Source organism: Haliotis cracherodii, unplaced genomic scaffold, assembly GCF_022045235.1.
Source record: "Haliotis cracherodii isolate W230 unplaced genomic scaffold, xgHalCrac1.p SCAF_5, whole genome shotgun sequence".
Classification (NCBI taxonomy): domain Eukaryota; kingdom Metazoa; phylum Mollusca; class Gastropoda; order Lepetellida; family Haliotidae; genus Haliotis; species Haliotis cracherodii.
Genome location: NW_027266308.1, coordinates 39,558,797 through 39,585,582, shown reverse-complemented (window position 1 = coordinate 39,585,582; position 26,786 = coordinate 39,558,797). Strand labels below are relative to the sequence as shown.

The window sequence follows — 26,786 nt, the reverse complement described above, 5'->3', positions numbered from 1 at the left end:
GTGGTCAGGGTGGCTGACTTGGTTGATGCATGTCATCGTATCTCAAATCGATCGATGTTCATGATATCAATCACTGGATTGTCTGGTCCAGACTCGATTATTTACAGACCGACGTCATATAGCTGGAATATTGATGAGTGCGGCGTTAAACAACAAACCAACCAACCAACCAATCTTTCTCAAAAGTTGTTCGATCAAGGTTACAACATCCAAGCCCTTAATAAAGATTTCGAAAGGTTTTATGGTGGACATGTTGATGGCATTTCCAAATTTGACGCATCAGTGACTAAATTGATGTCCGTATGCAATTCCCATATTTTCTAGTCTTTTTAGGTGAAAAATGTACTTGCCTCTGCATGTGGAGCCACTGGTGGGGCAGCATATGATCCATAAACACATCTTCATGATATAATCGGAACGGTACAATGGACAGGTTTCTGGTGATTATGAATCGGGTTTTGTTGCATTTATTTATATACATCCTTCGTAGTGAGACTCATAACTTTTTGCCACACTTCATCACCGATCCTGAAATGCCTGCCCTGAAAGGTAAGAAAGTCAACCTCAAGCACCTAAACCCACTGGCTTTATTTTCGCTTACTTATGCACGCGGTAGTTAATGTTGTATCATATTATGCACGTAGGTACACTTAGTTTATCTGGAACGGAAACAAATGTTGTATTAATTTCTTATTATACAGTTTGCAGTAGATGTTTGTATTATGTTGTAGAAAAGATGCTTCTACATTTACCTCTTCAAACCTACAGAAAGAGGTATTTTAATAGTCTATTTGTATTGACTATCATTTCTTTGAGGGCATATCACCGCAAAAATACAGGGTATATCATTTTAGAAGTGTCAATGTCTCATTTCCGAACATTTTGGTCTCAAGAATTCAAGTAATAAATTATATTGACAAAACTGTGTTTTATTCATCATTTCCTACGGTGAGTCATTACTGGAAATCAATCATACCATTCTTATTGTCATGATAACTGTATTAGGAAGGGACTAAAAATGTGACTTATGTCAAGAAATAGGCTGTACATATACTCTAAATCAATATACACACCTGCTGCCCTTTCACATTTAAACACGTAACTTAGACAGAGAAATTAAGATGACCCCTCACAAAGGCGCGCAGATGATGAAAGTAGTATGTTTCCTTCAAATATGACCTGGCTTTTGGTTTTGCAGGGGCGGTCGGTAGCCGGTAGTGGTTAAAGCGTTCGCTCGTCTCGCCGAAGACCCGGGTTCGATTCCCGACAAGTGTACAATGTGTGAAGACGATTTCTGGTGTCACCCGCCGTGTTGTTGCTGGAATATTGTTAAAAGCGGCGTAAAACCATACTCACTCACTCACTTAGTTTTACATATATATCAAAATATCGATATTAATTTGTGTCCTGAATATTGTCTTCATTCCCCGTAAGTGGCTACTCAAAGGTGACTGAATCGGAGCGATGACTGCTGAGCTTGGCAAGTATTTGGATGGTTAACCACAAGGGTTGGTTGGTTGGTTGTTATTGTTTAACGCCGCACTCAGCAATATTCCAGCTATATGACCGCGGTCTGTAAATAATCGAGTCTGGACCAGACAATCCAGTGATTGATATCAAGAACATCGATCCACGCAATTGGGATCGATGACATCAACCAAGTCAGCGATCCTGACCACACGATCCCGTTAGTCGCCTCTTACGACAAGCATAGTCGCCTTTTACGGCAAGCATGGGTTGCTGAAGACCTATTCTACCCCGGAATCTTCACGGTTCTTAACCACAAAGGAAGGCCAGCCGTAGTGTATTATCTGGTTGGTAGTTATCCCGACGGCGCGTGTCTGTTGCTTCCACAAGCGAACAAGGGTTTATCTACAGATTTCTACTTACTAAAGACATAGTTTCTCATTTCATTTTTTGTCATTTCCAGACCGAATCAATTTGTTCACCCTAATGGTTACTGGAAGCACATGCACAAAAATAATCCACTTAAACACGTCCTCTGGTTGATCCTCTACTACACTGGTGAGTTTTAGCAGAAACCGCTGTTAGATATATCTTAACTAACTCCGAAAAAGTATCCTGTTTTCCTCTCTCCAAAGTTCGGACATTTCTGCTATTGGCACAAAACAGCGTGCTTTTTCGCATTTAGAACCTCCAGTAAATTTCAGCAATGGGCTCATTACGCATGGATGTCACCGCTAATGCACAGTTAGGAAGGAACATGCTGATAGCCAGATAAAAACTGTTTCCTTACGATTGTTATTTTTACACACGTTTCCGAGTAGATTTCACCTAATTGCACCATTGTTGACTCCTCTGTAGCGTTATGGTAGTGCACTCACACCTTGCAGGAGGTCACAGGATATTCAAGCGTTGGTGTGGTTTAATTCCAAGTGCGTGCCGTGTGCATTACACGCACATCACACTTCTAAGAATTCATTTCTATATTTCTCGACTAAATTGTAGCCAGGTTGTAATGTGGGGATATGTTTAATCAAAAGTAGGGTATGAAACAAGAACAATTTGATTATTAAAGGATGTAGTGAGTGAGTGAGTGAGTGAAAGGTCTCCGTCAGCAGTTTTCCAGTTGTGTTCCGCTTCACTATAACATCTGAAAAAGTATCTTCAAAGTACACTATTAGTCTAGGAATTTCACGAATAATCCCCTTATAGCCAAGTTTTTTGTCTGCAGTCCATATCGTGCCTACTCTCTGATATATACGTTCCCTATTGCTGCAGCTGCATTCCCCGACGGATCCATTCTAAAGCGATAACGGTTCTGATACTTCTCACACAACATGCCTTATACAAACTCTGCGAAACATATAAACATACTCAGTGTGGTTCCTCCCCAACATTCCACGCAACGGCCGTACCAGCACTTTGTTTTGATGCTCACGTTTAACACAGACACAGTATCACATAAATTTCCCAACCCCTGCTGTCATCGTGTAGCGGTGGTGCTGTAGATGTGTGCTTCAAGAACATCATCACTGGTTTCTGTGGCAGATGCATTAGCAGTGTTATGGATACGGGGCCCACCCAATTAGCGCTACCAGCATGTACACGTGTTAAAGGGATACTTGGGGTCAGGGAGGGGGCTAATTGCATGAGAGGCTGATAGTGATAACAACATCGTCAGGTGCCATTTCTGATCCTCAGCAGTCAATGCCTTTATAGATTAGATAGTAAAGTTCCGAGCAGCTAAACTCCCAGACTTCATTTTCGCTGACCTTTGCACATGTAGTTAGTATGATGTCATAATATATAGGGGTACATTAATCATAATTGGAGCAGATCACTGTATAATTTTTTGATAGTACATATTGATGTGTGTGTTTACAGTTTAGAAGAAAATGCGTCGATTCTTATTTATCTCTTAATTCAGATGAACAGGTATTAGAATCATCTATTTATATTTAGCCAATTCCTACGAGGACAAATCTCCAGAACTAAAGCGGACCATATGATCTGCGTTGTGTTGGTGTTTCTCATTTTGAGTGAGTGAGTGAGTATGTTTTTACGCCGCTTTTAGCAATATTCCAGCAATATCACGGCGGGGGACACCACAAATGGGCTTCACACATTGTACTCATGTCGGGAATCGAACCCGGGTCTACGGCGTGACGAGCGAACGCTTTAACCACTAGGCTACCCGACCGCCCCTCTCATTTTGAAAATTGTGGCCGGGACAAATAGGATCATGGTGTGCGGGGGCAAACACTATTCATACTTTAGTATTTCATTTATTTGGTCATTACAGGCCATTAATATCATTCAATTTAATTATATTAGTACTATTCATGGGGGCTGTCTGGTAGCCTAGTGGTTAAAGCGTTCGCTCGTCACGCCGAAGACCCGGGTTCGATTCCCGACATGGGTACAATGTGTGAAGCCCATTTCTGGTGTCCCCAGCCGTGATATTGCTGGAATATTGCTAAAAACGGCGTAAAACCATACTCACTCACTCACTATTCATGCTCGTGGTATGAGACACTGGGGTGAGCAAGGATACAGTGGGTATACGTTGTGTTGGTTCTAGCAGTAGACACAGAATTGTAGAAATATAATTACGGGTACAAGTAGTTATATTAGTGGCTGGAATATCGAAGTAGCAATAGTAGCAGCAAAGTAGAACTATTACAGTAGAATAGTAATAGAATACCGAGTAGTTGTTGCAGTAGTAGTCTTAGCTATAGCAGTAGCAGTCGTAGCCATATTAGTAGTATCGTGTAAGCATATCGCATTCTGATGTCAAATGATATACACTAATGATATTTTAATAATGCATATTGGCGATAGTTCAACAGTGACATGTCAAGATCCAGGATAGAATAGAACTTCAGGAACCCATGCTTGCCATAAAAGGCAACTATGCTTGTCGTATGAGGTGACTAACGGGGTCGTGTGGTCAGGCTCGCTGACTTGGTTGATGCATGTCATCGAATCCAGTTGCGTGGATCGATGATCATGATGTCAATCACTGGATTGTCTGGTCCAGACTCGATTATTTACAGACCGCCGTCGTATAGCTGGAATATTGACGAGTGCGGCGTTAAACAAAAGGGAAACGAACAAACGAAACATCATGTAAGTATGTCGCATACTGATGACAAATGATATACAATTTTATAATGCATAGTGACGATAGTTTATCATGTAAGTACGTCCAATGCTGATGATAAATGACATCTAATTATGCTGCATGGCGATGATAAAAGACATAATCAAGGAACTTTGCCGCCTACTAACGACAAATGCTGTTTAAATCTAGCAACTACTAATGTCAATTAATACATGAGCAAACGCACATTAACAGATTGCGCAAGTGGACAGTGTAGAACTACAGTGAAACCTCATTAATCCGGACAGAACCGTTCCAATTGAAATGGTCTCGGTACAAAGTAATCTCTATGTCAATAAATATACGTTCCCAACAACAAAAAATGTCCGCATAACAAGGTTTGCAGTCTAACGGGGTTCTCACTAACGAGGTTTCACTGTACAGAAATAAAACCGCACACACTGAATTCTTGCGTGCGATGATTAAACCGACGGCTGCTCTAGGGTAGGATCCCCGTCTGTTTGCCACGACGTCGATCGTCTGATTGAGTCCCATTGCGTGGGGTTTACCGGAACAACCACACGATCAGTTTCCGGCTCTCTTTCCCCCATACATAGCCTGCCGGAAGCTAGCGATGTTGCTGAGGGAGGAGAATAAATGGCTGTGACATCCCGAGAGGCTATAAACTAAATAACGTATATATCTGCCGCCGTTTCTTATATAAACAAGTAACCGAGACTCCGACAATAGAAAAAGGATGAAGACTCCACAGAGACAAATAATGAAACATAATTCTTTGGGATATGACCTCGCTGTTAGCTTTGCATTAATATCACTTGTCAGATTTAGTGGAGAAAATAATGCTATCAATGGGTGTCCCGACATACAATCAATAATTCCATGGCTCAATGGTTCCGTTAGGGGAGACTGAAAGAGACAGAGTGCCCAAGACGGTTGGTTGGCTCAGAAGAAAATTGACTACGGTTAACCACTCGGAAATGCATGCTGTCATCTATGATGTTTCTGTTTGAAATTTACCCAGTGGTTACAATATGTGCCCTGTGGATCAGGTGATCAAGATGGCTGCTGGGTATGGAAAGTAATTGGATGGATGACCGTGAGGCAACATCAGTTGTCGTCCATGATCTGACTTCGTTATTGAAGGCGTCGGTTGTTCACGAGGTCATTGCGTTGATCGAAAATGTCTACTAAATTACCTTTTTCAATTTAGAAAATATAGAACGCTGTATCATTTCATCTATTATCGCTTCTGACCCTCGAAATGACTCAATTTGTCACTTTTATTGCCATGGTAATCACATACACAGATGTAAGTTGCTTAAAAGAGTGTCTGTATAGATCCTGTACGACAGCGATGAGATTCTCTCGGGGTTCTCTCATCGAGGTTTCCTCTCAGCAAAGTTCGAACATTTCTTCTATAGGCACAAAACCGTGCTTTACCGTATTTAGAACCTCTGGTACATGAGAGACTACCTCATTACACGTAGATGTTACCGGTAATGCATAGTGAGGAAGGAACCTGCTGTTAGCCAGAAAAAAATACGGCTTACAAGTTGTTATTTTTACACACGTTTCCGAGTAGAATTCAACTAATTGCTCCATTGTTGTGACTCATCTGTGGCGTTATGGTAGTGCACTTACATCTTGCAAGAGGTCACAGGAACTTGGTGCAGTATATTTTCAAGTGCGCGCCGTGTGCATTACACGTTCACACACGCTCATTTCCATAATATCAGATTAAACGTATCAGTTGTGGTCAGGTACGGTTGTACAGACGAAATGGTATTAGAATATAGGTTTGAGAATTACCCTTTGACCTATACATGGTTATTGATAGACATGGTCCATAAACAAGCTAGTGAATGGTGTGGGAGGTGCCACAGAAGCATCAATACTCTTACAGAGATTCAAGAGAAATCATCCAGGCTGACAAAACACAACTAGCTGAATTGTGCATTGTTGATAACGTCAATCTCCATGCGTATTCCTGGACGTTCACAGTCTGTTATTTCGTAAAGGGTATCTATTTTGGCAGATTGTCATAGGAATCAAATGACAACAATTGGGTCTGAGGAAGGGTTGTCTTGTTTACAATGTATGTACTTTAGGATTGGCTTGCTGTTACCTCAACTCGTCAGCTGCATATAACCATCTGCTAACTCCATGTTTAGATTGTACTGTCCATGTCTGACACCTAACTCAACAGTAATTTGGTAATAATCGTTCCTTATTTTTATTGTTTCTTTGTTTGTTGTTTAACGCCGCACTCGGCAATATTACAGCTTTATGACGGTGGTCTGTAAATAATTCAATTCTGACTAGACAATCAATTGACTGATATCATGAGCATCGATCCACGCAGTTGGGACACGATGACATGTTTCAACCAAGTCAGCGAGTCTGACCATCCGATAATGAGGTTTTACGCCGCTTTTAGCAATATTCAAGCAATATCAAGGCGGGGGACACCAGAAATGGGCTTCACACATTGTACCCATGTGGGGAATCGAACCCGGGTCTTCGGCGTGACGAGCGAACGCTTTAACCACTTGGCTACCCCACCGCCCCCCAACCAAGAAGGGATTTTAGGGATATTTCTGCCTAGAAAGAAAACTCCAGTAGATTTCTTAATTATTAACATTATTATTCTCATTATTAATAGTATCATTATTATTATATGCAGCAGCAGCCATCCAGGCTGACACAACTGGATTATAAGTGCACTGGTTTTATAGTGCATCTCCAAGCTGTCTTCACATAGCACATAGGCAAGACATCAGCAAGCCATACGATGAGAAATAAGTTATCTGGTAAGAGGAGTCAAGTATATGTGCGGCATTTAAATAGTTATTGCATCGCTGTTGCATACATCCTCCAAGATCCAACTGTTCTTATATAACATAGTGTAGGTTGCAGCCAGATGGGTAACAATAATGCGTTTGTTGTGTGTTACTGATTGTTTCATCGTGACTCATTACTTTACAAGCAGTGTAACGTAAGATAACATTGACGTCAGCTCACGTGCCTTAGGCCATGCGTATTGTGATTGTTCATCATCTCCATGCTCAGCTTAAGCTGGCGGGCGGAGCAAAAAACAAAATAAATGAAATATGGAAACTGCATTTGGTTGAGAATTCAGCTGATAAGTTTTGTATTGTTAGATTGATCGACCTTGCTCTGGTGGATGGAAAAAAACAAAGTAATATGCATGGTTGCATCCTTTCTTCGAGTATCCTGACAATGAAAATTGGTAGAGAGAGAGAGAGAGAGAGAGAGAGAGAGAGAGAGAGAGAGAGAGAGAGAGAGTTTGTATGTTGTTTAACGCCTTACTCCGCAATATTACAGTATATGACGGCGGTCTGATAATAATCGAGTCTGGACCAGAAATTCCAGTGATAGACATCATGAGCAACGGTCTACGCAATTGTGATACGATGACATGCATCAACCAAGTCAGCGAGCCTGATCAACAAATCACATGAGTCGCCTCTTACCACAAGCATAGTCGCCTGTTACGGCAAGCATGGGTTGCTGAAGACCTATTCTACCCCGTATCTTCAGGGGTCTGGAGTAAATTAAGCCGTTACTAGCCTCTCGGTGCTGGTCGCATACCTCAATACGTGTATACGAAACATCATTCTGGTCAAGCTGAAAGAACCTGGTTATATCGTATAGTCAGAATGGCAATAAAGATTTGTTATCTTTGTCAGTGGTTACTATACAGTTTAGGGGTACAGAAATGAAATCATACCCACACGAGAATTTATTGACGGGGTTTACCAAATTGTAGGACTGCCACCTAGGTTTGGAGAGAGCGAGTAATTGTTCCCTAATTTGTCAATGCCAGAGAATAACCAGTCTAGATTATCAACTGACACAGATTCCATTTGGCGTTAAGGGCAAAATAGCTGTAAAAATTATATGGACCCCTATAATCAATGACGAAACCAGGTTTTTGCGACAGCCCCAGTTCACAATATTCTATCTATATCCCACCGGCATGTTACAATCGAATCTGGACCATGTAAACCAGTGACTGACAACATGAACAACGCCATCGGGTACGACACGCGATCAGTTTAGTCACAATGGTCTTCCTGCATTGCACCTATGTTTAGAATCGAGTGTGAACGCACCACTAGGCTCCCCCATTGCCCCAAGATCACACATAGGGCCTACAAAGAGGTCATTTCTAGTTTCCCTAAGTGGTACAAATTAAATTACAATAAACCACGGTTATAACGAACTAAAACCACTAATTTGAGATCGTTATAACTATAGTTCGTTATAAGCATATATACAGCCCATATAAAGCAAATGGACGAGACCCAAAAACAGTTAGTAATATCCGTCAGTTCGATATGAGCGTGTTCGTTATAAACGTAGTTTACTGTAGCTTATTTCGTTGGTAATGCGAAGAGCAAATTTAGATTAACACCACATTATTGTAAAGGTCAAACAGATATGACAGTTTATTCATGACCATTTGACCTAAATGTTTCTAGCGTCTACTTCTATTTGTCACTCCCTGGTTTGTAGTGAAGTAAAAACAATACCTTTGTTGGTCTGACCACGATTTAGTTCATTAAGCAATTACATCTCGCAATACACATACACTTAAAGTAGTCATTATAAGCTATTCCAGAAATACAAATGACTGTTGCCCGAATGGCATCATTAATACAAATTACTCTTATCATATTGGTATATCTGTTTCCGGTAAGAGAGTAAAAAAACAGGTTTCGTTTAGCACAAATTCTAGTAAACAAGTCAGGATGAAGTATTGTGTATACATATCATGCTTTGAAATGGTTTAATGTGTGAAGTTTGAAATCTTACTTACATGTTCAATGGTTGTCGATTGCATCGACCATGAAATGTACAACAAATATGACAAACTGATATCGACATTGTCTTTTAATATGAAAATAGTGTTAAAAGTAAAAACCTGAATCGGAAAGATACAAAAGAATATGACATTAATTTTGTCTAAATACTTAATACGAAAAGAAACATCAAAATTATACACACTATCCCCAGTTCACAAGCGTGGATAATTCACTTAGTGCCCTGGAGTGATATTGAACGCACGAAAAGGGGCACGCCAGAACCTAATACACCTGTCGTAATGAGAACCTAACAAAGAGTGAGTGAGTGAGTGAGTGAGTGAGTATGGTTTTACGCCGCTTTTAGCAATATTCCAGCAATATCACGGCAGGGGACATCAGAAATGGGCTTCACACATTGTACCCATGTCGGGAATCGAACCCGGGTCTTCGGTGTGACGAGCGAACCGTTTAACCACTCGGCTACCCGACCGCCCCCCTAACAAAGAAAATTTAAAGGGACGTGTTTACCTATTTAAGCCAACCAGTGAACTTCATTTATTCTTTAAAACATTGAAATTTGTCTACTGTGTACTATGGAATACTACAAGGGACATTGTCGCGTTGTCGCATTGTCACATTGTCGCCCTTGCAAAGTGTACTCTAGTCGGATTGACCCCAGCAAACGACGGACAGTCTTGGGAATTGTATTTCTGAAACAAGTTATAATTTGACACGGTCTGTATATATTGGTAAGGATGTCGCAACAGGCGTGCATAGCTGCTGACTGCCATGATGGCCTCATCTGTCCTGTGGGTGGCGTGTGAGTAGTACTGCTCTTCCATACTCTACGTTTCCTCAAATCCTAGACTCACAGTTACTGTGACCTGTTTCTGGAATGGGTCCAAAAATGGGTAACAATAGGTTTGTTGTTGTGGCAAGTATGTTGCAGATGAAGGGACGCTAATAGGCTGATGAATGTATGGGGACTGACGTGTGGTTGTAACTAAGGTTAATTGATTTGTCTCAAGCTGGGACGGATTGTAGAGTGGATGTGAGTGAGTGATTTAGGTTTAACGCCGCTTTGAACAGAATTCCAGTTACATCACGGCATGTCAGCTTAATGTCAGCCCGAAGTGATGCGGGTCTGGACATTTACAATTTGGATAAACCCACAAAAACGGGTATGGTGCTAAGAAACCTAGAAACGCTATCAGTGTAAACCGGGATTCGAACCTACGATCATAGCTTTCTGGCGTGCCCAAGGGACGCAACTCCGCAAAGATAATTGCGGTACCCTTAGACGACTGGGCCACCCGTGTCCCCAACGACGAATTGAAAATGCCTTTGGTATTTTCGACGTTGTTATTGCTAACGAATTGCTGCGTGCTTCACAAATAATATGGGTCCTTGTAGAGTGAGTTTTAAGGCTAGTTTTCTGTTTTCTAGAGAAGTGGATTGGATTGAATGTTCTTCTGACACGAAACTGGTATTTCGAAGGATGTAGTCCTGCTCGAAAATGAAATTCCAGTTCAAATTGCTGTACAGAAACTAGTTTGTGGGAAGTCACGAGTCCAAAGTTGAGTGTTGGCTGTTTGACACTGCTCCAACGAGTGATACCACTGGCGTTGCCAGCAAAACTAGTTTACGACTGTTTCTCTGTAGGGATGTGCATTGCATGGTCAATATGGCTGAAATATACGTCTTCGGCGTCGTTTGGCATTATCGGCCAAAAATGGGCCTTCTCCCCACTTGATGTTAATTGGGCTGTTGTTATATAGCATTATATGAATAACGAATCAATGTAAAATGTTTGCGAGGTTACTTGAATAATTCTACTATCACTAGGTGAGGAGGTGAGGTGGAATGGCGAAGTGCGCGCGAGCGTGCGTGCGTGTGTGTGTGGCTACGTATTCTAGTCGAGACTAATGCAACCTCCCCATCCCCCATGCCACCCCCTCCCTCCCCCCCCACCCCCTCATCCCCAGATACAGTTTGACATGAATACCCCTTTCAGACACAGTATACTGAATCCGAGCCGACCAGTCCTTTTTTATACCCATTAATGCCGAGAGCTAGGCAGGGACAACGACCACTGGGAAATGCGTTAGGCCGAGCTCTCCGAGGTGACATAACAGTGCCGAATGACACGATCTGCTGGTCGTTATTTTAAACCTCAGATTAGGACCCTGTCAGTACCATACCCTTGCTGTTGGGTTTCATCGAGGTGATATGCAACTATGACCTGACTCGGTTAATATTTTCTCGTATATTAAACTGCAACACCGTAACATAACTGAACAATTCTTACCAATAAAATTTATTCATATAACGAATAGAAAGTTACAGGGAGGCCATTTGCAGGTTTTCTGTACAAGAACGTCTCATGCCTGAACTGGTTCTGATGACCACACGCGATACATAAACATATCTCGATAACCCACGGCTCGCTTACTCATTGATTCATCCGTCACAAGCAGACAGGATAAGATACTTCCCGAAATCTAATTAATACTGGTCGATAGTCCGTAGCTCACGACCGCCAACTGTTACTATTTGGAATACATGGAGCAGATGTAGATGGTTATTCCCGGCCCCGAGGCAGCGGCTGTATGATGAGTTAAATGAGCCACAAATACAAACTACAAATCATTCGACGTCCACCTTCTAACGAGGTGACGCCAGAGAACTGAGTACCTATAAATATTTCTCTAAGAAATCGCCGCTCTTGCTAATTAAACACGATCAATGAAAGGGGTGGTCGATAACTAGGGATAGCATGCGTCGTTCATATTTTACGAGATTTTATCCCAGTGAGAATACCCAAAGTTTCAATGTTGTTCCAGATAGCTTTCTGTTGTTGTGAATGAAGTAATATGGAGTGAGTGAGTGGTGAGTGTAGGAGGGGGGTGGATGCTGTTGCAGAGGGGGGGGGGGGGGGGGGGGCTGAGTAAGTGACTGAGTCTGGGTGGGTGTTTAGGGTGAGTGATTGGGTGAGTGAGTGGGAGAATGAGTCAATTATTACGCTGTTTTTAACAGTGTTTCCGTTATATGGCGACTTGTCATTTTATTGTTCGTGTGTTTTGATTGGTGGTAATCAGTTGTGACGCAACGTAACACCAGGTCGTACAGAACACTTGACCATCCGTTACAGCAGAAGCATTGTAAGTACTTGACTGGACCAAAAACACCAGTCGCCAACGGCATGAGTAACGAGCCACGCTATAGCGATACTGACACATACAACCCTTGAAAATCTGGAGTAGAATAGGTCTTCAGCAACTCATGCTTGCCGAAAAAGGCAACTGTGTTTATCGTAAGAGGCGACGAACGGGATCGGGTGCTCAGGCTCGCTGACTTGGTTGATGCATGTCATCGTATCCCAATTGCGTGGATCGATGCTCATGATGCCAATCGCTGGATTGTCTTGGCCAGACTCGATAATTTACAAACCGCCATCATACAGCTGGAATATTGTGCGATGTTAAACAAACAAACAACACATAGTCATTCCATTGTGTAACTACCCGGTCCAGGTCACGGTAGAGTCATCACAGCCTGTAAGGGCTCAGTCACACATTCAGGATTGTTATTGCCGTCCTTGATAAGACCATTCTCGATCAAAATTTGTCAAACGTCTGATCAAGATCCTGTGATTCGTGGCGGGAAATTCACAAACAATCAGATATTGTTCAGGAAGCGTCCCGATTCAGCCGTTTCCAGCCGAATTCGTCACGGTTCTCCCTTTCTGAATCCGAATCTGATCCCATTTGTATCTTCCGCATGGTAAAAAACGACCGAATCTGTCACGAAAGGGTCCCGATTCTCCCGAATGCGATCCGACAGAGATTAGACAGTGACCGGACAGTGAACCGACAAAGACGGTTCGCATTCGACAAGATCTGGACGCAATCTGGACTTAATCGACAAGAAACGGCAATGAACATTTCATGCCCGTTCATCACGACAGCGTCCCGATCCACAGGACACCGTCCAGACAACACAGGACATTGTTACGATTTTGATCCGTTACAGCAGAATCTGTCACGACATAGTCACGATTGTAATCCGACTAGGCAAAATCGGCTGAGTTTCCCGACCATATTGTTGGGAGTGCTTGGTCGACCTCTCTGGACCTTTCCCGATGCGTAGGACTCTGTTACGAACCTATACGACTGCGTTCAGACAATGATAGGACATTCCAGATCTTTGAGGATAGTAATCTGACTTTTTCACTTTTCGTGTCGGAGCTCTGTCTGAACTCAAACGGGAGCCATAATCGTCACTGTGTGAACCTGGCCTAACTGGGTTGGTAATGTTTTTGAATGGGATTGAGCTGTGTTGAAATATGCTCACTTAAGATGAATTATTCCCATGTGTGCCTTTTCGGAATTAAAAGGCTAAAGTGTGGAAATTTATGAGCGCTAAAGCTTGGGTCATCCAGAAAACACAGAACTTGATGTGTGACATGTTTCAATGTGAGTGTAACGTCGTTAATAGGGGGCACGGGTGGCCCAGTCGTCTGAAGTGCTGAGTGGGTACCATAGACGTGCCAGACACTTTATACCATGGGGTTCAAATCTCAAATTCATGTTTCTAGGTTTGTTAGCACCATACACGTGCTCGTGGTTATATCAAAGTAGTAACCGTCTATACTGGATTATCCATTATGTTTTATCTCCATTCTATTATGATAACCACCCTGGACCCATTCGCCAACATAGCATCATTTTTTAAAGCAAAATTCGCAGTGACGTCCCCGCCTCTATCGCTTACTTAGCACAGAATTTCTCTCGCTCGTCAGATATGGCTGAAATATTGCCGATGTGACGTTAAAATTTTCACTCACTCACTCACTCACTCACTCACTCACTTACTCACCCACCCACCCACCCACTCACTCACTCACTCACTCACTCACTCACTCACTCACTCATGTTACACTAAGATCGTTCGTACATACTAAATTTTGGAGTCGTTATTTCTTCGGTCTGTTGGTAGCGCCATATTTCACATCCATGTAGTTTGATTGGGTAACGTTTTTGTATCGGATATTCTGCAATAGCAGAGGTTGATTACACCCTTGAGCGCCTTTTTATAATTTACAGACGAAAGTGAGCTAAATATATGAGAATTTAAGCTGTGGTAATCCAGTACTTGATATTTGACATGTTTAATAATATAATTATACATTTTAGGCCGCAGGCCCATAAACTATATCATTACAAATTACATATTGTCAGGAAAGCCCGAAGTGAAGCAGGAATTTGTACGTTTACCGAGAAACCCACGATCTTGGGTAAGGTGCTGACAATACTAGAAACACCATCTGGGCTAATCCGGCATTCGAACCCGCGGACATAGGTTTCAGGCATGAAACTCTACACAGCGCCCCTGCCCGAAACATGGGGCATAACTTTAAATGTTCCTTTAAAATACAACTTTTGTTTATTAATCATGCTTGTTCAGGAAATGTTTGTATCCAATTTCTTATGCGTCATGGACTGATACGTACATGTAGGCGCAATCGTCGTCTTGTTTTAAACGGCAAAAATCAATAGACGACAGTGTTTGGATTGAAACGTTCACACTGCTATTCACGCAGGAGGTGTAGACATAGTACTCAATCAGTGGCACTGCATTTCACTTCGCACCACTATGTTCCAGTATATACCCCAACTATGCTCCACTATTGCTCGGTAACGTGTCAGTATGCTCCTCTATGCACCCCTAGTCTACACAGTGCTCCATAGCCTGTCTTACAGACCCTGACCCATGCAAGTCTATAATGTTTAGCAAGTCTAGATTACTGAAGTATCTGAAAATGAAGAGAGTCACAGGGCTCCCTTTAATTGTAGTTTTATTAAGATAACTGAACAACTGTTTTTTTCTGTACGATATGTTCATTTCAGAGACTAGATGTTAGTCTAAGTGTTCCACGATACACCAATATCTACTGGTCTCGTGGCAGAGCGTCTGCCCAGAGAGCGGAGGGTCGGGGCTTCGATCCACGGCCGCGTCGCACCAAAAGACGTTAAAAGATGGTACTTGTTGTGACCCTGCATGGCGCTAAAACAAAGATTGGTTAGCTTGGAGTCATTATACCGTGTCTGAAAGGGGTTTCCACGTTAAACTGTGGCATGGTATCCGTATGGGCTAGAACTATACACACACACACACACACACACACACACACACACACACACACACACACACACACACACACACACACACAGAGCTTCAATATAAGACCAAGTCGCAGAATATTTTTTGCACTTTTATTTTTCAATACAATCTCCATCCACCTCAATACTTATTCCATTTGTCCTTCAAGCTTTTAATATCACTTTATAGAAATCCGCAATCATATCACCCACCCTACTGCCCAGACTTAGCCCCCAATGACTATTTCCTGTTCCGGCAAATGAAATCTGCCCTACGTGGAAGACGCTTCCAGGGTGACGAGGACATAAAGGCTGCCACAGAGGCGTGGTCAGAGGGCCAATCTGCGGATATCTATAAAAGCGGTATTAAAAGCTTGAAGGACAAATGGAATAAGTGTATTGAGGTGAATGGAGATTATATTGAAAAATAAATGTGCAAAAGTTATTCTGCGACTTGGTCTTATATTGAAGTTACAAAACTTATTGAACGCCCCTCGTATGTTCCTATATGTTCAACTATGTTCCTATATGCCAATCTGTGTTCCTATATACTCAACTATGTTCCTATATCCCCAACTGCGTTGCTATATGCTCAACTATGTTCCTGTATGCTCTACTATGTCCCTATATTCTCAGCCACATGTATGTTACTATATGCTCAGAGAAGCACATTAACCTAACCTGGAATGCAATCAAATCTGCCTGGAACGATCGTCAGAGGAACTTCACCATAATCACTATACTTAATCTAAAATTAGTTATTTACACATCATAAAAAATATCGTTACTATATGGGGATTTATAAATCGGTAACGTCATTATTGTTTGAAATATGAGCCATAACACGATGCGCCAAACAACCTATTACAGAACCTCTAAGCCAGCGACTGTGTTGTGAGTCTTTTACGTGTAAGCTATTTGGGAAACCACGGCAGGACACTCGTGGCAGAATAGATCCCCATGACCCGATAAGATCTAACGTGTGCCGACCCGTAAAGATCCTGGTTAGAATAGGTCTTCAGCAACTCATGCTTGTCGTAAGAGGCGACTAACGGGATCGGATGGTCAGACTCGCTTGACTTGGTTGATGCATGACATCGTATCCCAATTGCTTGGATCGATGCTTATGATGTCAATCACTGGATTGTCTGATCCAGACTCGATTATTTACAGCTGGAATATTGTTGCGTGCGGTGTTAAACAACAAACAAACAATACCCTGGATGAGTGTGATATCAACCACTGGCCAGACTCGCTATAATTGCGTCACCATGGTTTCCCATGAATATTGCAACACTCACACATTTACTGGTTTTGAAAACATAGCTGATGCAGCGGTCCCACGATCACGCCGTGATGGAACTGAAATATTGTCCAAAGTGGTGTTCAACCAAACTCACTCGCTCACTCACTCCTCGCTCACGCACGCAATCATTCACTGTAAGGGAACTCATATTACGTGGAGTATCTGTGATAAATGAGGGGAACACATATTGCAAGTATTCTAATGTCAAAACTCTGGGTCAATAATATGTCCTCACCTATTTATTGTTTATTCCTGGTAATCGCTGCTTTTTGCCAGGAATCCGTTTCTTTACTAGCTATCTAAAAACTTACACTGCCTAAAATTGTCGTGGACCAGGCAATCTGTCTACTCGGGCCCACCAGAATGGCAGAAACACACATTTAATCTAAAATCAATAACATCTAATAAGATACTTTTTTTTTCTTTTGATGAGATATTAAGTTGTTCCAATAGAAAATATCGAAATTTCCCAATGTTCAAAAACATTAATGTTATCATTTCTGAAAAGAAAGTCCCTCGTGTCTCCACTTTAGTGTAGACTAAGAACAAAAAAATACATTTTGATGTGTGGATCGTTTCAGTGGGACATTGGAATCTAACTTATTGAATGTCAGGCGAATCACGTTGGTGTACAATCGATAGTCTCAATGAAGAGTCAAAGTGAAAGCCAGTTTCGCGATTACGACGGAAATGCTTTTAAACCAAATCCTATACAAAAGTGCATTGACGAAATAATCGTATGTCCCCATCCAGAGATTCTCCGTTGATATATACTCCGTTGGTTCGTTAGCTCACAAAACTGTCTCAGAACTCAAGGATGTGTAAAAAAGGTGGGTTTTTTTCAATTTTGGAAATACATCTTCTTCATTGACGCAGTCAACAAAATACTTGTATAAGTATTATTAACGTAAGGGATATGTAAACATTAATGTTTCCTTCAGCGTCGTGAATAAATCCGTCAACTGAAGAGTAAATTAAATATCTACTACTTGGACCTTCATATACATGCAATGAACATTTATCCCTCGTTAATGTCATGCATTTAACTTTATTTCATGGTACTGATAAATAGTGAAGCATTAACTCTTGTTCATCATAAATATTATGCACACGCTGATGCGAAGGACCAACGCTGACAATTTACACATCCTTCTGCTGAACAGACACACCACAGCCCAAAACCCTGCATTCGAGAATTCGAGAACAAAAGCAGAGCTGGAAGGTTTTTCTCGCTTTTATATGTGTGTGTGTGTGTGTGTGTGTGTGTGTGTGTGTGTGTGTGTGTGTGTGTGTGTGTGTGTGTGTGTGTGTGTTTATCATGCCATCCACGTTCACTGCTCCACACACCACCTCAGTCCCATGTTCATTATGGAATAGATGCTTTCGTTGAACACCTTCTGTTCACAAACGTGTATTCTGTCTCACAGTCCCTGAACCATATTATTTCCCTTCCGCTCAGCCCTTACAGTAATGCAATCATCATAATGAAGCGAGTCTAGATTTCAGGTGTCACCCATCTTACTAGGGATTCTTCTCAGTTTAAATCAAGCTTTTTGTTTGTATCAAAATTACCAGTGTATAAGGGTGTTCACGCCGATTCTGTTTATCTGTACTTGCGAATGCCCATGCAAACAAGATCTTTTACGCACGTTATGAAACTGGAACGATGCCTCGCGTGACGGTTGTCAAATTAACAATTTCAAAGCCAATCTAGCTTCAAAATTAAAATATCAAGAAATAACACCTGATAGATCTCGTGCACAACGCCTAATTCAAACAGTTCAGGTAACCTGATTCAATTTCAGAACCTCAATTTACAATCTTACTTCATATTTCATACCATTTCCCCCTTTATTGCCTTCACTGTGTATCAATGTAGACGGGTTGTGAAAATTCATTATCGGAGATGTCGTGAATGGGCACTTATTTTATCGATTTTGTCTTCTTAGAGACGGCTTAAGACGATAAATATACAGTGAGCAGTAGTGTTTGTTCAATCGATTTTAAGTTTGTCCCCAATTTGCTGGTCTGAAATGAAGTCTTGTGGTTATAAAGCTATTACCAGCATCCTAATTTGATCTGTAACGGTGATTGAACGACATGTAATATCTTTAGCCCTCGGTTGTGTTTTGACAACACTTCCATCCTTTTAATCAGGGGGTTTATATATTGGCATAGAATCTGCGCCCATGCCACGAAGTCTGCAATGTTAACAGATTGCTTACACAGACTGGTTGCAGTAGGGATTGTAGGTGTGGATCGTTACCTCCACCGAGCTTTCAAGATAATTACTAGCGATTTTGCTTTCTGTTCACTCTGGTGTGTGACGGCGCGTGAACAAATTCTATTTATCGTCTTACTTTAAAAGCTACTAGTGTTGTTATGTCACAATGTTTGATTTAACAAGCAAGACTGGAATGCACGTTGAGAATGTTTAGCTGATGGTGCGTTCATAAAATGTTTCATATCTTACTGAACCTTGCTGGTGGACTTAATTACTTTGTCCCGGAATAGAGTTTCTTTCCTCTTTGGTTAAGCTGTAAATGGATATGCCTTTAGTAACATTTCACATCAATATTTACAGGCAAAAAATATGGGAAGTTTAGTTATCTGTAACCCAGGGGGACGTCGTGTCAGAAAAGTTTTTGGTAAGAGACAAAAGGGATTTTATGTGATTTTTTTTTGTGACAAGTAAAGCGAACTCACATTCCAACCACATGATGATGGCATGTACATAATTGAGGCTGGACCAGACAATCCACTGATTGAAATTGTTAGCAATCATGCACGCCGTCTGTGTACGAGCCTTACCACCCGATCCATTTGGTCGTCTCAAGGGTTTGCTGAAAATCAATTCTAACCTGGAATTCTCACCAGTGGAGAGGGAGGGTGAGGTGTGTGGGGGTTGGGGGTGGGGAGGGAGTTTGGGGTTGGGGGTTCGAGGGAAGGCTACATTACAGATTGGCTGTTACCAAAACAATGTGTGATCTGGCTGATCGGGCGTCATTGTATCTCATCGGCGTTGAGCAATGCTCATACTCTCAACCACTGGTTTGCCTGGTGTGATATAACCATATAATCGTGGTCAGCAAGGTGGCATATAATAATAACTACCGCGTCCTAGTACGTCAGCTCTATCTACAAACATGCGGTGCTATGAACCTAAACTGTCTGGCACAAGGGTGTGCAAAGATAAAGACGTAGTCATACGATGCTGTTAAAAAAGCTGTGACATGTTGTTCTCCCTAATCTGCACATTGTGAAACACATCACATCGTAATTACACATCTGGTATTTTTTATTACAATATTTAAATGTTTCCTTCTTAAAAATATGCAAATGATGTTTCTTTCTTTAAATATGCAAATGATGTTGTCCAAAATGGTCCCCGTGATACCTTGTCCTTTTTCAGTTTTCAGATTTCACTGTGTTACACTGTACCTGATTCAAACATCGTTTATTTACTTGCAGTGTTGTTGTCGGTATGTGTCCATCACATAGAGGCGGCCAAGAGGGTCAATGCAAGGCAGGTACTCCTCGAAGGCCTCCCTGAAGTTGTACCAGGGTACACCAGAAGGAGGTCAGCCCGGGACACGGAGACAACCAGGAACCGCAACATGAGGGAGGTGTTCCAGCTAGCTGGTGGGGAATCGTTCCAGGAAACGGAGGAAGCCAACACTGTGCAAGGAACTCGACAGGTCAAAATGAAAGAAAGGTACCATGGTGAAGAAGTGTTTGGCGCATCAGTGACATTGACCATGACTGAAGAGTCCGGGGTGGTAGTTGATGCTACTGGAGATTATGTTAATAACATTGAGGAAGACGTTGACGAGTCTAGAGGAAGCATCACTGAAGACGAGTTGTTTGCTATATTGATTGCTTATGCTGGTGACGAAAGTAGGACGGGGGATATAAAAGGTAGGAGTATTGCGTATGAGGTATACACAGACGAACATGATGTGGCCCATCATGTTGCCATTGTTGAATATTTAATTGAGACTGATGATGTTCAGAAACGTCCTAGGGGTATCATCGACACGAGGACTCGGGAAGTTATGACCTATTTTGACAGCTTGGAGACTTGCTTTGATAGGGAGGATGAAGAAATGATCGGCGGAAATAAGAAAATAGGCATCATCCATTATGATGGTACTCATAGATGTTTGGATTTAAGACAAGAGAATGGAATATGCTATTTGGAAAATGAGCATGTTAAAGTGATTGACATGAACAACTCAGCCATAGAGAGATCAACGGGGGTGGCACGTTTCGATTGTGCTGGGAATCTTAATGACAGTATAAATGGTGCATATTCACCTGCTATAGATGCTCTGTACTATGGCACTCAAATCGTAAAGATGTTCAAGGAGTGGTACGACACAGACCCAATCAGAGGAGGACTCACACTCAGGGTTCATTTTTCACGAAACGTCATGAATGCCTTCTGGAACGGCCACAACGTTTCCTTTGGTGATGGCAGGCGAAGATTTATCTATCCACTAGTTTCCCTTGATATTGCTGCCCATGAAATAGCCCATGGTTTCACCGAGCAACATTCCGGCCTCATCTACATTGGACAGTCAGGAGGACTCAACGAAGCCTTTTCGGACATGACTGGAGAAATGGCAGAATTGTACAACAATGCTACTGACTGGCAGGTTGGTGCTGACATTATGTACAGGCGGCCCATGCGGTTCTTTGCCAACCCTGAGAAGGATGGAAGATCGATTTCCCACATGGATAAATTTTCAAACAGAATGTCTCCACACACGACGAGCGGTATATACAATAAGGTGTTCTACCTCTTAGCACACGAATATGGCCTGAATCCTGTGGAAGTCTTCCGGGTGTTCCTCCATGCTAATAAGATGTACTGGCAACCCATGACCAACTTTATCAGCGGAGCGTGTGATGTGATGCAGGCAGCTTATGACATGGGCCAACCAGGAGAACCTTTTGCTAGAGCGTTCCAAGAGGTTGGGATCGAAGTTTGTGATGTGGAAGACCACCTGCTCCATCTGAGGCTCAACCGGACTAAAGACCAAATCACCGTCTCCAATGAATCCAGTCCGGCTTTTGGTATAGATCTGCCAGACTGGAGTAAGGAGATCCTCGTCGAGGCAACGAGTGACAGCGGAGATGATATAACCATCACGGTGTTCAGTGAGCCATGGAAGCAGATTAACGACTCCACTGTTCCACTGGTCCAGAGCTCTAATCGCGTCACGTATGACGTGAGTGGTGCAGGACCGCATTTCTACGTCATCCGACTGTCAACCGGGGGATCTGCCTCGACAAATGTCGGCCTCACTGCAGGATATACTTGCCAAGAGAACTACTCGACATCGAACCACAAGTTCACCTTGTACTACAACAAGGAATGTGGAAATGCATGAATAACAGAAGCAGGATAGGTGGTAGTATGCTATCAGGATTTAAAAGAACTGGTGTTAAATATAAAGCGAGGCGAAGCGAGGCGAAGCGGGACCTCGCAACCTTGTATCAGTACTTTTAGCTGCTGATAATATGCATTTCACCCTGACGTGAATCAAAGCTAAACATACTCAAAGGGAAAAGCACTTTTTTCCTCTATTCTGTTATTTTCTTTGGAGATGCATAGTGGTGTGGTTTGAAATTTGGCCGCAGATTTTTCATAATTTGTTTAAATCGGTAATCTTTTCACATAACAAAATTTATAACTAAAATTCTCAAAACAAGTTATGGAGAAGTGCTTTCGTTTGCCATCGATAAATACAAAACAACAACAGAAAGAACATTTCAGGATTGACGTTCTCTTTGATCCTTTAATGTATTCAAAAGAACGTCCCTGGTTCTCCTTTGCAAAACGGTAGTTGTTTTTCGAATACTGATCAAACCGTCAAAGCTATAATCTCATAATTATCATTTTCAGTTATCAATTAGGATGTGTGTGACCACTTACTTTTAACTTTGAATATGTGGCGAAAAGCATTATAAAATTGGTGTCGCTGACAGCCATGGAAAGTGTGAATATCGTGACTTTTGTCATGGCGGTATACATGTACTCAACGTGATCACATCTTGATACCTTATTTGACAAACGTCTATTACATGTGTAACAGATGGAAACTAAACTAAAGCGAAAATAAAACCTGCTGAAATGGACATGAGGTACATCTGAAACTGCCTCGCATGCTGAAAAACTGTGTAAAAGCTCTAAATTTACAAGAGACATTACTGAGACGTTAACGTTCTCGGGTTGTGTCTAGATTATGTTTTGTTACCTGCCAAGGGATTATATATATTAATTAGACGCGTCGACTACATATAATACAAATAAACCTTTATCTATATTCATTTGGTAGATAGGAGTCACTTGATTTCTTCAACGTCTGTCCTTGCATTGAGAAGAACAATTCACATGTACATTTTGTAATCCTGTTATGTTTTCTTTGTTGTTTAACGCCACAATGATCAATATTCCTGCTACGTGACGGCGGCCTGTATATAATCGAGGCTGGCAGACAGACCGGTCAATGATATTGTGTGCAGTGTCTCGCGCCGTTGGGGTACGATGACAACCAAGTCACCAAGCCTGACCAATCGATCCATTTAATCGCCTTCTACGACAAGCATACGTTGCTGGGGACCAATTCTAACCTGGAATCCCGACGGGACCATCATCCTTTAAAGTTATTTGTATCAGGCAAACTTCGTAAGACATCACATTAGTTTATACTACGTTCAATATTTGCTTCCATGTCCCTCGCTATTTATGCTTGAAAAGAATAAAAATGTCTTCATTTTTAATATATATTCAGATGCTATTTGGACAGTATATTTTGTTCTATAAATGATTCCTATTCTGTATTGTATAATTCTAGGAAAAGGCAAATATTGGTAGCTACACGTACTGGAAAAGTGTATGGAAAAGCTATGCTATTATAACATTTTCACTACGTGTAATAAAAGGATTATTTCTCATAACTTTATTTATTTATACTTACAAAGATATACATGCATCTTGTTTCCTTCAATTGTTGTTTCCAATGGCACCAACCCGTCTGATGATATGTGTTATATATATATATTTCGAAGTCGGGTGAAGCGAATTCCCCATTTAATAACGCTGGCTTTTGAAGTTCGTTATAACCGAAGATGAATGCATTATTGGTGTGTTAACGTTGTGTTCCTCACAATAAAGAAGTTGACATTCATTAATTCCCTTCCTTAATCCAAATGTGTTTCTTTCTTCAAAACCAAAATTTCGGAATCCAAACTGAAATACTCGACGACGTACTTTCTACTCGTTCATTGTTCAATCTAAAGTAATATCATTCAAGTACCGGTGCTGATTTAATTACCTTCACCACAAACCTGTGTAGATTCTACACAAAGAACAAGGTCTCAGATCATGATTATTGATATATGCCCTGGCAAGATATGGCATGCTCATTGTACCCCATGCCTTTAATCCCATCTTTAAACTGAGTGTATGTCTCTGATCATTATTGCAGAACCTGTACAGATCATGTAGAACGATATTGATACCAGTCCTTGGGAATGAAAGTCACCTGTGGAATATATAAGGACATAAAAGACTTATGTGAGGATCGTTTCAGTGGGACATTGGAATCTGACTTATTGAATTTGAGGCGAAACACGCCGGAATACAATCGATTGTCTCAGTGATGAGACGCACTAATAGCGTCAAAGGAAAGCCCACTTTCGCGTTTTAAAAGAATCACATACAATACTGTAGAGATGAAATACTGTAATGACAGAACATCTCCGTTGATATATACCTTGTTGGTTCGTTAGTTCCCAGACTATCTAAGAACTCTTAGAAATCAAAGACATGTAAAGGATATGTTAATGTAAAACGTCAACACCAGAGAGCTTCCAATCCCGACTTTCCAACGAAACAGATTCCATTGGACGTGTTAGGCAAATCAGCAGTGAAAACCATGTGAATGGATCACTGACAATCAGTGATGACACGAGGTGCTAGCTAAAAGGGCAAGCATGACGCTTGTTTGTACGCCTAATATATCGAAACAATGTTTTAAATTTGGAAACATTGATCTTCCCTTCAACTTGGGGTGTAAATCCGACAACAGAATGGTAAAAGCCATGACGGCTACACAGAAGTATATACATACGCAATGACCATTTAAGGACATTCACATCAGTAAGCATGAAATATTTACGTCACTGTTCAGTTCGTGTTGATGATGGTTTGTGTACATCAAACTTTAACTTTTGGTCCCCACCAACGTCTGCCGGATGTAAGAGGCGACTGAATGGATCAGGCTCGGTGATTGCGCGTCATCGTACACCGACGACACCGACGACGTTGCACATTATTTCAATCCCTGGTTTATATCAACCAGACTTGATTATTCACAGACCACCGTCATATAGCTGGAATATTTCTGAGTACGGCGTTAAACGGCAAAGATGACAACAGTAATATTTATCCCAGGTAGAAGCTGGCTATTGGGCCTGCACTATCGAGTCCACAACTTTATTCTGACGAGCACTACCAAAGCCAATATTCCCTGCTTATTCTACTGACTTGTCACAGCGAAACAGTTTTCTCATTTGAATGTTTTGTGGATCGGTAAAAGTCAGTTCTTGAAATATGCCATTTCGTGAAATGATTAGTTTGGTATGTCATTTCTTGAACTGACTCATTTTCCTAGTCATTTCATGAAATGACTGAAATTTATTACCAGATATTACTTGAAATGACTAAGCAGTTTCCATAATGAATAATTAATAAAGAAAAAAAGAAAGACTCATTCGCAGCATTTATTTACACTCACATATGTTACACTCAGACTCTGTGCAGAATTGCGTCCCTTGGACACGCCAGAAGCTTGTGATTGTGGTTTCGCCCCGATTATGTTTCTAGGTTTGTCAGCGCCATGCCCGAGCTTGTTGATTTCATCGAAGTGGTAAACGTCTGAGACCTGTATCACTTCGGGCTTTCCTCCCACATTAAGCTGACAAACCGCGATATGACTGAAATACCGTTAAAAGCACTCACTGTGTCCACTATGACACCTCTAACCCGATCTACCATAGATATGGGAACAGAAACGTTGTCTCCTGATGGAACTGCAGGTTATTCCATACGGCGTCTCTTGACCATAATCCATTTACGTTACCATGGCACATTGACTACATGTCCCTGAGGTAAACATGTCCACTGGAACAGAACCCAGTGGTCAAGATGGGCTTCACCACAACACGTGTTGTCAGTGGTCACTCCCTCCAAACATATTGATTTGAAACATTGTACTGTGTTTGTCAAGATGTTGTCCCATGTGGTCAGCAATTCCGTCTCGACCTTGACCCGTGAAGATCCGGGTAAGAATAGGTATTCAACGACCCATTCTTGCCGTAGAATGAGTGAGTGAGTATGGTTTTACGCCGATTTTAGCAATATTCAAGCAATATCACGGCGGTGGACACCAGAAAAGGGTTTCAAACAATGTACCCATGTCGGGAATCGAACCCGGGTCTTCGGCGTGACGAGCGAACGCTTTTACCACTAGGCTACCCGACCACCCCTTGCCGTAAAAGGCGACTATGCTTGTCGTAAGAGGCGACTAACGGGACCGGGTGGTCAGGCTCGCTGACTTGGTTGATGCATGTCATCGAACCCAATTGCGTGGCTCGATGTTCATGATATCAATCACTGGATTGTCTTGTCCAGACTCGATTATTTACAGACCGCCGTCATACAGCTGGAAAATTGCTTAGTGCTTCGTAAAACAACAAAGCAACCAAACAACTGTCTCTACCACCATGTCCAGTAGCAATGTGCACATTGGACCAATTAATGCTCTTTGTTCATGGATTACACTACTTGACTGAATTGTATCAGTCAAGTAATATAAAACAGACACGCAACT

General features: G+C 41.7%; 1 protein-coding gene across 1 annotated transcript; it reads left to right on the top strand.

Annotated features, from left to right (window-relative positions):
• The first annotated feature begins 10,199 nt into the window (after positions 1 to 10,199).
• LOC139442691 (elastase-like) lies at positions 10,200 to 25,475 on the top strand. Its single transcript, XM_071223570.1, has 2 exons — positions 10,200 to 10,237; positions 20,356 to 25,475. The coding sequence occupies exons 1-2, from the start codon at positions 10,207 to 10,209 to the stop codon at positions 22,278 to 22,280; spliced, it is 1,956 nt and encodes a 651-aa protein (XP_071079671.1). The 5' UTR covers positions 10,200 to 10,206; the 3' UTR covers positions 22,281 to 25,475.
• The last annotated feature ends 1,311 nt before the right edge of the window (positions 25,476 to 26,786 follow it).